The 12,007-nt window shown below is 36.1% G+C and overlaps 2 protein-coding genes across 4 annotated transcripts; both read right to left on the reverse strand.

Moving 5' to 3' along the window:
- Nucleotides 1-471: 471 nt before the first annotated feature.
- On the reverse strand, nt 472-1,998 carry LOC126621816 (uncharacterized). 2 transcript variants are annotated; one of them, XM_050290407.1, is made up of 3 exons: nt 1,751-1,998; nt 1,364-1,556; nt 472-1,163 (listed from the first exon to the last, which is right to left on the reverse strand). In XM_050290407.1, exons 1-3 carry the CDS (start codon nt 1,892-1,894, stop codon nt 820-822), a joined length of 681 nt encoding a protein of 226 aa, XP_050146364.1. In that variant the 5' UTR covers nt 1,895-1,998; the 3' UTR covers nt 472-819. The 2 variants fall into 2 exon arrangements, with proteins under 2 accessions (XP_050146364.1, XP_050146365.1); XM_050290408.1 differs by having other exon boundaries at nt 473-1,148.
- Nucleotides 1,999-4,242: 2,244 nt separating this feature from the next.
- LOC126621812 (GDP-mannose transporter GONST1-like) lies at nt 4,243-9,617 on the reverse strand. Of its 2 annotated transcripts, XM_050290402.1 has the most exons (9): nt 9,395-9,617; nt 8,778-9,151; nt 8,525-8,664; nt 7,888-8,017; nt 7,058-7,156; nt 6,287-6,441; nt 5,359-5,475; nt 4,737-4,834; nt 4,243-4,629 (listed from the first exon to the last, which is right to left on the reverse strand). In XM_050290402.1, the coding sequence occupies exons 2-9, from the start codon at nt 8,994-8,996 to the stop codon at nt 4,577-4,579; spliced, it is 1,011 nt and encodes a 336-aa protein (XP_050146359.1). In that variant the 5' UTR covers nt 8,997-9,151; nt 9,395-9,617; the 3' UTR covers nt 4,243-4,576. The 2 variants fall into 2 exon arrangements, with proteins under 2 accessions (XP_050146359.1, XP_050146360.1); XM_050290403.1 differs by lacking the exons at nt 8,778-9,151; nt 9,395-9,617 and having other exon boundaries at nt 8,581-8,664.
- Between the last annotated feature and the right edge of the window lie 2,390 nt (nt 9,618-12,007).

A 12,007-nucleotide genomic window follows, 5' to 3' on the forward strand; every position in this document is an offset into this window, starting at 1 on the left:
TCACAGTTTTTGGTGAAAAAAAAAAACCAAAAACACAAAGCTGCAAAACCCAGCTTTGAAAAACCAGCTTTTTTTTTCACATCTGTTTTACATAAAAGTTTATCAAACACTATAATACTGTTTTTTTTTTGTTTTTTTTTTTCAAAAGCACTTTTACAAAAAAAAGTTTACCAAACACTCTGCTGCTTTATTTCACAGCAGCTTATTCTCACAGCACAGTAGAAGTAGTTTTTTTTTCAAAGCACAGTAATACCAAACCAGACCTTAGACTTTTGGATCCCAAGTCTCTTTCTCTATCATGGTAATGTTTGAGAGACCAAATTTATAAATTAAATTTTGTAAACTAAATGATTTAGAAGTAGCTAATTGAATTATTATTTAATAGTTGATAAACATACTCGGATCTAACGGAGGACATGACACAAAACTGAGCGCAATGACGTTCTAGGATTCATATAGCCGACCCCACTTAATGGGAAAAGGCTTTGTTGTTGTTGTTGTTGTAGTTGATAAACATACTCATTTTTTATTAATGACATCTTATTTGATTTGCTAATTTAATATACAAATTTAGTCTCCTAAACATTTACTCTTTCTCTATCATCACAAGAGACAAACCGCTAAACCAATGGCCCAACGGAATTTTGTTTTTTCCTAGCGGAAGAGGAGGTACCTAGTTTCTCTCTCATTGAAAAAACCTACATCAGACAAAAAGCCAATACAAAATGTTGACACGCGTTTCTCCCATTGATTCCGTCTGCTTCCAGGACAGTTCCAAAACTTGATGAACAAAATTACCCAAATTCCACATTTGTTGGGTTAGATGGAGATTTTTTTGCAGTCTTTGGAGAGCCACTTGGACTGCATGTAGCTGGCTTTTCTCCAAGGAGGAACATCGAGGCCATTCTCCCTGAGAGACCGTTTTGCAGCTGAGCAAAGCAGAGATATAATCTTGTCGAGTTTTGCCTCAGTTCCAACAAAAATGGTGGGCAGAGCGTCTTTGAGCTGCTTGTAGTTCTGTGTAGGTCTTGCCACTTCGAATTGTGACCTGAAATCCATGTCTACTATCAGCCTTGTCACTTTTCCACCATCTTTAACATTGTTGTTCTTCTTCTCCCTCACCATTACATCAACGTATTCATATCCACCTGTATATTCAACAGCTTAAAAACCAAAATTAACTCATCAAAATCAAAACATTTGGATACTCAAGAAAAAAAAGAAGAAATTTATTCGATACAATCGATACTGAGGGAGAGAGGAGAAAAGCGAACTAGGGACAAGTCTGAAGTGAGTACTTTTAACCAACTCAGATACAGGCTCTTCCATGATAATGAAATTTGAGAGAGAGGGAGAGGGTTACCTTTAGGGAGCCTAAAAGAAGAAACCCATGAAGTTTTGCAAAGGGAAGCTTCATAACCATCCTCATTTAGTTTCCTCACAACCCATTTATTTTTCAGATTGTTGGGTTCCACCAGGGTCCCCATGTCGCTCAAATACTTCAAGATTTTCTCAAGAATCTCAATCTCACAGTCTGTTGCCTTCCATATTAAGTCCTAATTAAAAAAACCAACATTGAATACTGCAGAGTATTTTTATGAATTTCAAGTTGAGAATGTTTTGAAGTGCCACTCCAAAAATTATAAAATTTAGTAGCACAAGGAAAACTAAAGGAGAAATGTATATATATATATAGACACACGCAGATATATGTACAGGAGCAGGAGGAAGACTGAGAAAGAGAAGAGACCTGTAGAGTGAGAATCTTAGGTTGACGATTGGGATTGAGGGGGTTTGAATTGGGAGCTGCTGAGGAGGAGGAGTCTGATGAGTAAGATTCATTAAAGTCTCTCACCATTTGCATCAGTTGTTCTTCTGTTAGGCTCCCCATCATTCTTTTCTTCTTTCCTCTGCAATTTTAGTCACTCTTCCTTCCCTCCTTCCTTCCTTCCCTCCTTCCTAGGTATGGAGAAGAAGGTTTGCATCCATTTGCATCCATATAAATCATTTCTAATCAGCAAGTTTCCTCTCTATTCAGTTTTGTTTTTCTTGACTTTTTAGACATTTATAGTGACGTCATCGACAAGAAAGGACAGAAACAAATAACAAGAAGTGAAAGTAGCAGTGCCATTGTAATCATTACTGCATAAATTTATGTCCCTAATTACTGTAATGCAGGGATTAATCCTTTGTTAATAGCATGGCATTGATAAAGCTATGAGCCTATGTATTTAATTAATTAATCCCCTCGAAAAAAATATATATATAAATCTGTTTGTTGGAGATTAATTGTTTTTTTTATATAATTAAAGCTAAAATTAAGAAATAAAACCTCAAAAGCAACTGGATCCAGCAAAAGTCAACTGGATCATGCAAAGTACGTTTTCAAAGCTCCAAAAGTGGTAGTGGGTGAGCCGTGTAACGGTGGTATGCATATGAATTCTTATATGTTTTTCATAACCTTGTGTACCATTGATACAGGTAAATATTTTTTGTGTGCACGAAGTATGAGTCAAACTAGCGATTTTAGATGTAACTGCATCAATTATAAAATTAGCCTCTTTAAAAATGTATTTGAAGGGCAAGTGGTGAATTGCCCAAAGAGTTAGTTCATTTTTCTTAGTTCATTTTTCTTTAATTTACTAAGTCATGGATTTAAATTTTTCGGTCGCTTATACTAAAAAATATATATTATGAAAATACTTTGAATCGGCTTATCTGATGATGTATTTGAGAGAAAAGTAATCAACGTAGGTTGCTGAGTATTTGCTGTGTATAATCCGTGTACACAAACACAATTATATTCTGATTATAACTATTAATGAGTACAATATTAACAGATAAGTGCACTTGACTTTGTTTTCGTTGCTGCAGCATAATTATTGGCAAGGACGGAGCTACCATGGGCCTAGGGGGGGCGGATGCCCCCATTGAGATTTTTCTGACGCTGGGATGCTGCTTAAATTGAGCTGGGTTTGCAGCAGCAGAGCCCCCACTGAACTGATCTGGTTCTGCAGAAGTTCTGGCTTTGTTGTTTGAGGATGCTCCCATTCACACAAAGTTCTGGCTTCGTCCCTGATTATTGGACTTTATATAATCATCTAATCATGCAAATTAGTTTATTAAAAAAGAAGACCATATGAATTTACTTAGCTGGTTTAAGTCTTCAAGTTACATGGACATCTCATTTTTTTCCTCGTTATAAATAAATTTGATCGGATTCATTTGGCATAGTGTTGATAAGTTTGAATATAATTTTTTGGCAGCGAAGTCATGTTGAAGCTTTTAACTAGACTTAGCCAACCTGTTAGAAAAGTTGTCGTGCTCCCCCATTTGAATTCAAGTTTGATTGCTCCCTGTAATTTAGATGCATTTAGTCTGAAATATCCCTTCTATAAGAAAACCATAATGGAAAGAAACAAGACGTGATGACCTCAGTTATGCCTATCAACTATGTACTTCTATGTGTGAAGTCTTAGGTTCGACTCTCACACCATTAGTACAAATATATCGTTATGTTAAAAAATTAATTTTTAATCTAATGGTGTAAGCATTGAATTTGTCCCGTTGGATAGAACATTCATCTTTAACCAATAGTTGTTTGAATTTGAACTCTCGTCCTCCCCTTAGTATAACTTGGAACAATTACTAATAAGAAAAACATTTAATCAGAAAAATTTGATCAGATTCATTTGGCATAGTGTTGATAAGTTTTAATATGTTTTTTTGGCAGCAAAGTCATGTTTTGGTCGCTCCCTGTAATTTAGATGAATTTAGTCTGAAATATGCTTTCTATAAGAAAAACAAGATGCGAGTGACTTTAGCTATACCCATTTACTTCTCCTTGTGAGAACTTAGGTTTGATTCTTATATGTCTTAATATAAATATATCATTATTTAAAAAACTAACTTTCAATCTATTGATGAAAGCATAGCATTTATCCCAGTAAATAGAGTATTCATCTTCAACCCCTTGTGTTCTGAGTTCGAACTCTCGTCCTCCCCTCGGAACAGTTATATAGCTTGTAAAAAGAAAAACACTTATCCAATGGTATCATTTTCCGTGTACAAAGGTCCCCATTCTGAATACGTTCCCTTCCACCAAAACAGAAGTAAGGTTATGCCTTTTCATGTAGATAAGTTGTGCTTTAATTTAACATTAGTCATGTCACATCCGAAAAATAACCGAACCGATACCGAAATAATTTCAATATCATCTTGGGGAGCCAATTTTTCTCCCGATTTAGCAAAAGATGTTTCTATAAAAAGATTAGCAATGATGATACAGAAGAATGAGTTACAGTACAAATTACAGACTGGTAAAAGAATTAGTGGGTAAGGTATTCCTTTTGGTACAATACAACATATCCAGATGGCCTGATGAAGTTGAATGGAAGTTTTCCGACGGGCAAAATCTTCTTCACTCCTTTCTCCGTCACTTCACGAGACTTCATGAGAATCTATAAACGGTTTCCCACAGTTGAAGATTGAGATATTAAAGCAGCCAGATGCAGCTTTCACCCAGTAAAAACTCGGACGTCATTAAGATAATCCACACAAGTTACAATGTTCAGGATTAAGATCTCTCCCGCATTTTGGCTCTAGCGAAAAATACTCCAGCCACGAGACCTACAAATTTAAAAAAAATCGTCGGTAATGCTACAAAACTCAAGCTTGCGTTTGCAAAGTTGTATAGTACATCATATTCTTCTTCCCGTTTGATGGAGAGAACTTACCAAAGAAAATGCTAGCAGAGTTCTCTAAACTGGTCGGCACTTTGAAAAGTAGAATACCGGCAACAGATAGAGGGATCTTATTCAGCGACCCAACAAGGCTGCAGAGATTGAGCAGTGATTAGAGATGTCCAGTTAAATGGATCACTAACACCTTATGATTCGAAATAGGCATAGCAATGTAATCACGTTAAACCAACAAATAACAAGAAGCTAACAAGAGAAGGGTTTCACATACAAACATAAATCTGGGATTGTCTTCAATTGACTTCCAAGTCCTAGGTTCTTCTCTTATTTTTTTCAAAAAATCAAGTTCCAAATTCCAAGTTCTTATTACACAACTGGAGTGGAAAGTCGAGAAGCAAGCCAGAGAAACTGACAAAGTGAAACACAAGAATCCTATGATTATCTAAACTACTTAAATCACAAATATAAGCCATCAGGCTAGATGTCAAAAAAGTATGCAGCCCGGAAAAGGGGTTATAAAATTTATTTAAAATAAATAAATAGGAAATTTGAAAGCTAAGAATAAGGTATCCAGCTTTAAGTTGAGTAATCAAAGTCTCACTTAAACCAGGTCACAACCATAGATATCATATTACGTATCAGCTACATTATATCTTACCTGTATGTGGTGGCACCTGTTTGATGAAGAAACCACATAGACGTGAAGCTGATTGCAAGGCCCAAAAATCCACTTAAAGTCATCACCAACCAGAAGGTTGGAGACCTCAAAAGTGGTCTGCATTTTGATTCAACCTTCATTAGATTCAATAGGATAAAAGAAAGAAAATTTGTAAGAAAAATAATGTGAAACGCAACCCTAACATTTTCTCCTTCCTGTTTTTCTTTTGACAAGTAAACGTGGTCCTAATTTCCAAGACATCCCACAAAGTGATTCTAGACCTCGGTCATAGCTAAATGGATTGTCATACATGTTATTAGTTAGTAGTTGCAGTTTAAGTTAGAAAACAAACAACATAGTAAAACCAACAATGAAATAACAAACTATGGAGTACTTCGTGCATACTTTTCCATGATTATATCATATGTTAAGAGGAAGTGGTATCCATCTGGAAGCTTTCAAACTTGGACAAATATTTCACAAGGGAAAGAGGAAAGGGAACGGGCCTTCTTGCCGAACGACATCATAAAATAGCAGTTGCAAGCTTTCACTCCACACCTCTCATCTAGATTTTAATTTAATCATCAATATGACAGATTCTAAAGACGACGTGAGTGTGAAAGTCATTCCTTTCCACTATATGATTCACACTTGTCTATCTATTGCAGTAGTTTCCGTACTTCTATAATTCTCCAGAAACATCCAGAGTTTAAACTACGTTGACCAGAATGACCTCGTATAAGAGAAGTGCTTTGATAATCCTCCCACACATTAAGCTATCGAAGTGCCTAAACTTATAACACGTAAACAAGTCATTTAGACTCCAACCACCTGTCTTTATTGTCAAAACTATAGTTACGGCATTATAGCACAATAGAAAGAGTGTAGTTGTAGAAGTAGGGAAATAGTATCACAAATGAATACTCACGTTGTAAAGAGATAATCCACTTCATTGAAAACAAAAATAAGCAGAATCCCCAAAGGTAGAGAAAGTGTGTTATTTAGCAAGACCATTGAAAACTCATTCAGCTTTCCAGATTTCGTGACCAGCTTAGCCGTATCCATGACTCTACGTAGAGTAAGCTGTCAAAATAAAATAGTTATTCAACAATAAAAACATAAAACAAGTTAACCGAATGGGACACAGAGTCACAGACCAAAAAACTACAATAAAGCACTCAGATTTCAGACAGAAACCTAAGGTCCATTTCTGAAATCTTTGTTGATTTTGCACTATAAAGTATAAATTTTATCAACTCAATATTTGAAGGGCTACAAGACCTCTGATATACAAGAAAGAAACTGAGTTGATATAGATGAGAAACTGAGTTGATATAGATGGTCTTGGACCAAACCAGAAATCCAGAAAAGGATACTGTTTTTCCACCTGATAAGCATGATTTGTATTGTGTACAATTAGATTTGGTAAGTACTGCCTTTTCTTTCACTAAGGAAGTGCATAATTAGTACTGGCCACAATTAACAATTAAAGACTTCAATTTTTCTTAGATCTGAAAATAATCCTCATCAAGGTAGGTCCAAAACCAAATTATCATGTAGCTTCCTAATTCATATTCTCAAATAAAAGAAACTAGGTTAATCATTCTTATTGCTAAAAACGTCCTCACAGATGAGGGAGGTGGAATAAAGACTACACACAGAATGACACTCTAAAATGTATTGAACATATTGAACTCACAGAATATGATGCAGTCAAGATACAGTTCAGAAATTGCCATGCATAGCCAACGGCATGGAAAGATAAATCAGTGACTCCTCCAGAAATTGCTGAAATTATCTGCAAATGTTAGATTCAAAACCATGTCAAACCATATCATCAAATGAGAATTCAAAAAATATAATCTTATAGATATCCAAGAATAGCATAAGGTTGGTGACAAATGATCTTGGAAATAAAGGACAATATCTCTATGAACATGCAAGCATGCATGCATGTGTGCAAGAGCACTCACACAAAATCCACTTACCCCACGAGACATCAACCCCCAAATTTAGAGAACTATTATGATGCATCAAAGATAGAAGTGCAGACTCCTAGAAGTTAATATTTTCATCAACTCAGCAAAGCATTTGTCCTAATGGATTTGGCTTGATTTCATCAAAACCAAAATTTAAACAATTAACTACACTCATGTAGGCACTCTGATTGGCCTTTTCAATTCGTATATTCATTGCCAAGCACAAGCTCCAAACCAAAGAAAAAGAAAAAGGAATTATATATGATATATTTTTTTTAAAAACTTATTTCTTTTCCCACACATCATGTTGTTTTTAACATAAATCCTAGGAATTAAGATATGAATAAAAACTTCAAAAATGAAAAAAGTAAAAAAAAGATGATACAAATAACAACATAGAAAGGAAAGATAGACAAGACCTCTCAGGTAAAAGAAACAAGCCAGCAATCACAAGACGAAAGAGTATGTTGAATTATTGTTTTAAATCCCAATTGAAACATTTATGAACAACTGAATCTCAAATTGACATTTTCCTAATTATCAAGCATACCATTAGGAAAAGCGCTGCCCATACTCTGCTGTCATGGTGCTTCTGGAATAGATACATTTCACCAACAGCAGTTATCACGTTGGTAACATTCTTTAGGACTGTGACCATCGCTACATTGATGTACTTCAAGCTGCAAACATGAATTTAACTAGAGTTGAGAAAAGTAAGAGGCCATGGAGTTTTAATGGTTGTACACCAACAATGGGTGCACCCTACAGCAACTACCCAAGGAGCCTAATCAGATGAACAAAAACACATCCTTGCTTGTCTAGTTGTAGAATACAAAAAATGCACTGAATGGTTGACATAATGTGCAGAAAAAGATTAATTTAGATCTGCAGGAATTAAGGACCCAAGAATACTCACATGAATGGTAATTACGTCGAACTTAACTTTAAGATTCATAGAAGGTTTTTATGTAACAACAACTTAAGTACAAGTATCACCAACCTAGTAGATTGCTTGTTAAGTGGTGTTTAATAAAACATCATGATGAAATTTTGCATGTAAACAAGATGACGCTGGCATCAAATGTAATATTTGATATTAGCTCTTCTAGACCAACTACTTAAACTTTACCTAAAGCCATTATGCACCAAGATGAACTAAAATAGGAAATGCTCTACCTACTTCATACCTAAACATGCTTGTAATGAGCATCCCAACGAATATAACATTCACAGGCAACCAGACCTTAACCAATCTCCATGTTAGTGGCTCCGTTGATATGATGCCGGTAAAAGTCAACACAGAAACGATTATAACCGAGACTAGGTTCTGCATCCACATTAGCAACATGAGATAGTTAGATCTCAACAAATAACTATTCGATCAAATAGAGTTGAGTAAAACACTCTTTTTATGCAAACAAAATAGATAACAATTGTTACCTGGTACAGCATCAGAGAAATTCCAGCATCAAAGTTGTAGCTCGAAAGGACGAATTTGTTAACTAATATCATGCTGCAGGACGACAGGCAATATGCAAGGCCAGACAACAATGCCTTATTCTGTATCTTAACCACCTTATTACCCCTTGTTGATTTATCTCCATCTTTTTGCAATTTTCCACCTTCCAAATCGGTTTCATTCTTGTCAAAAGAACTCATTGCAAATACAAACCTATATCAAAGTTGATAACTACTTCTCAATCCAACACCGAATTCGAGTGGCGAAAGAGGCCACTTTCCCAACTTCAGATAACTATATACTTTGCCGATCGGATGAACAGATGGAAAATTCCCAAATTTTGAAGAAAAATCACCTGAAACATCATTGAAATCGGATATGAAGAAGAGCAAAGAGGAGAAATCCTAGAAACCCAGTATTAAATAGAGTTGTAAGAACGTAATTAAGCCAAACCTAAACCCCAACTGCCCAAATTAGGCTAATAATCCACCAACCCAGCAAAAAAATTAACACCAACAAATCAATAGAAATCAAACATAACAGAGCTCTCAGTACTGGGTAGGAGACAAAAAACGGGTGAGAGCTAAAGAAAAGTCACCTCTTTCCGCCACCATGACGCATCTCTACGCGACCACAATTGATGCGAGTGCGACACAGAGGCAGCTCGAACTTCTTCTCCTTCTTCTTCTTCAGCTTAAATAAGAGATGGAAGAGTGCGAATTGCCAAACAGTGACAGATGAAGATGAAGGTGGTCGTTGGAGGGAGGCGTCAATGCTGACATGAAAATTCAAAGACTCAAGTTTTTGACTGGAGATGCTATATTCCATTAATTTCTTGATTTTATCTGTTAATTAACTTAGTGACTGTTACGGCTTTTTTGTTGTTTTAATTGGATGCATTTGATATTTTTATTTATTTTTTCCCTCACCACCTTATTATTCTTTTTCTAGGAAAATGGTTGCGTTTGGAAATAAAAAAGAGTACGCTGATAGAGAAAATCTCAGACAATTTTTAAGTTCTAACACACGTTAGACTCCAATACTTCTACCAAGAAGCACATAACATGTATTTTTAGCAAAAAACATTTTAAGTATTTTTACTAAAGTTTGATTTTAAAAAACACTTTTATCTAAAATACTTTCAGTCGTTTAATCATTTTGTGTGTGCCAGATTAATACGATAGCTGTAGCTAGATAATTAAACTAGTTAGGGGAGATTATGAATAAACAAAAGATGCCCCAGTCACAGATCATTGTAGCATTTAAATATTGGGCAATGATCCAAGCCGACCAAATTGGGCAATGATCCAAGCGAACCAAATTTGGCAGCCTTCAACTAAAATATTGGAACGCTCTTCTTCAGTCCATTTTGGTCTAATAATAGTGGATATTGGAATACAAATTTGGAGATTGAAAATAACAACTCACCAAAGTCCACTTTGAAGTAATATTGCTTCATTTCCAAACAAATTCTGCGGAATATGCTAGCGTCAGTTATGTGTGGACATGACAATCACGTGTGTGCATGACAATCACGTGTGTGCGTGACGCTAGCCCATCCATTGATGTTCATAGGTCCCCAACAAATCCCGCACTCATCCATGGATGTGATCGCACCAGTAATGTTGTGATTCAACACTGCGAATGCAATTACCCATTCGTGCCGTGAGTCGAGATTAGTCACTTGATTCCACACACTGACCATCAATATGTAAAATTTGGTGCAGCTAAAGCGGAAAACAACAACAACAACAATAATCACGCTTTATTTCACTAAGTGGGGTATGCTGTATGAATCCTAGAACAATACTGTACTTGTTTTTGCGTCAATTCTTCCGTTAGCTCCAAATACTCCACATCTTTTCATATGGTCTCTATGACATTGATCCTCTCCTCGGAAGAAAAGAAGAGAAACAAAAATTATCTAGCTACAGGACTGGGTTGACATAAAGAAATGGCGTTTAATCACCAATCCACCTAAAATATAAAGAAAACTAATGAAAATGGTTTGAAAACTTTGAGTTTTAATGATAAGGACAAAATAAAGAGTAAAGTGAATAGTACCAAGATTGACTTTTTAGTGTAAAAATGAGATTTTTTGTTAAAGTAAATAGTACCAGGAGTTTTTCATTAAAATTCTCTAAAATATATTGCCCTATTAATTCAGCACACGATATTTCCATTGAGTCAACTCAAGTTCCTCAAGACGATGAGTGACCCATAAGGTAATAACATCTCCAGAACTTTCCGAAGAATTCCGAGCTGCTTTGATCCCCGCAAGGCCGAATGCTACATCTACTTCTGCTCTAGGCATCACTACCCGCAACCTGACGCAGCGATGCTCATAGCAAGTCCACCAGAGTGATATTTGCCCAGCACCTAGTCCAAATATCAAGCTGAGGGTCAGGGAATTCACCCCAGCCCGTTCAGTTGCCTGGCACCCAGCCCAAGCCAGGCAACAGACAAGCCCAATTTTGACAAACCCAAGAGCCGCCCTATTTGGTTGGCGCATGGCTTTCACTCGCAAGTGGGCGCGTGGCTTTCATTCGCGAGTGGGCGCGAGTATGAGACAAGATACCTATCACCCGGAGCATGGCAACGTGGCCCTCTATTTGCTGTTGGATTTCCAACGGCTAGTTTTTCTAGACCGTTGGATTTCCAACGGTAACAAAAATTAAAATTTTACTTTTAAACTGGATCGTCCGATCACAGATCAACGGTCCACGTTTTCCCCCAAAAAACAAAAAAAAAGGCCCAATGGTCAGATTTATGACCGTTGGCCACGTGGCAGATTCTTGGCTCTTGGATTTGAATATTTTTCAAATCCAACGGTCTAGATTAATTAACTACATTAAAATTAATTAAGAATTATAAAAAATACATAAATTTCAATATTTTCTACACTTTCTATACTATCTACATTTCAATATTTTCTACACTTTAAGAGAAAAAATGTCTTCATGGAAGCTCATTGAAGATGTTATGTTGTGTGAATGTTGGGTTCACACTACTCATGACCTGATTACGGGTAATGAGATGAATAAGCAAGAAATGTGGAGTAAAATTATGAAAGCGTTTTGCAATGTACATGGAAAAAACACCAGAACTAGTCAAGGTCTTCAAGGTCGTTGGAAAAAACTCAACTGCATCATTTACTTGTTGGAAAAACGCCATCTCTCATGCTTCCGGTAACCTGCGTAGTGGGACAAGT

The sequence above is a fragment of the Malus sylvestris genome, chromosome 5 (genome assembly GCF_916048215.2).
Source record: "Malus sylvestris chromosome 5, drMalSylv7.2, whole genome shotgun sequence".
NCBI classification, from domain to species: Eukaryota; Viridiplantae; Streptophyta; class Magnoliopsida; order Rosales; family Rosaceae; genus Malus; species Malus sylvestris.

Coding starts and splice junctions, on each gene's coding strand:
- LOC126621816 (XM_050290407.1), bottom strand. CDS start 1,894: ATGATGGGGAGCCTAACAGAAGAACAACTGATGCAAATGGTGAGAGAC. Junction 1,557..1,750: donor CTAAGATTCTCACTCTACAG/GTCTCTTCTCTT, acceptor TTTTTTAATTAG/GACTTAATATGGAAGGCAAC. Junction 1,164..1,363: donor TTCTTTTAGGCTCCCTAAAG/GTAACCCTCTCC, acceptor TTGGTTTTTAAG/CTGTTGAATATACAGGTGGA.
- LOC126621812 (XM_050290402.1), bottom strand. CDS start 8,996: ATGAGTTCTTTTGACAAGAATGAAACCGATTTGGAAGGTGGAAAATTG. Junction 7,157..7,887: donor GGGCAGCGCTTTTCCTAATG/GTATGCTTGATA, acceptor TAACATTTGCAG/ATAATTTCAGCAATTTCTGG. Junction 5,476..6,286: donor GTGGATTATCTCTTTACAAC/GTGAGTATTCAT, acceptor ATCAAAATGCAG/ACCACTTTTGAGGTCTCCAA.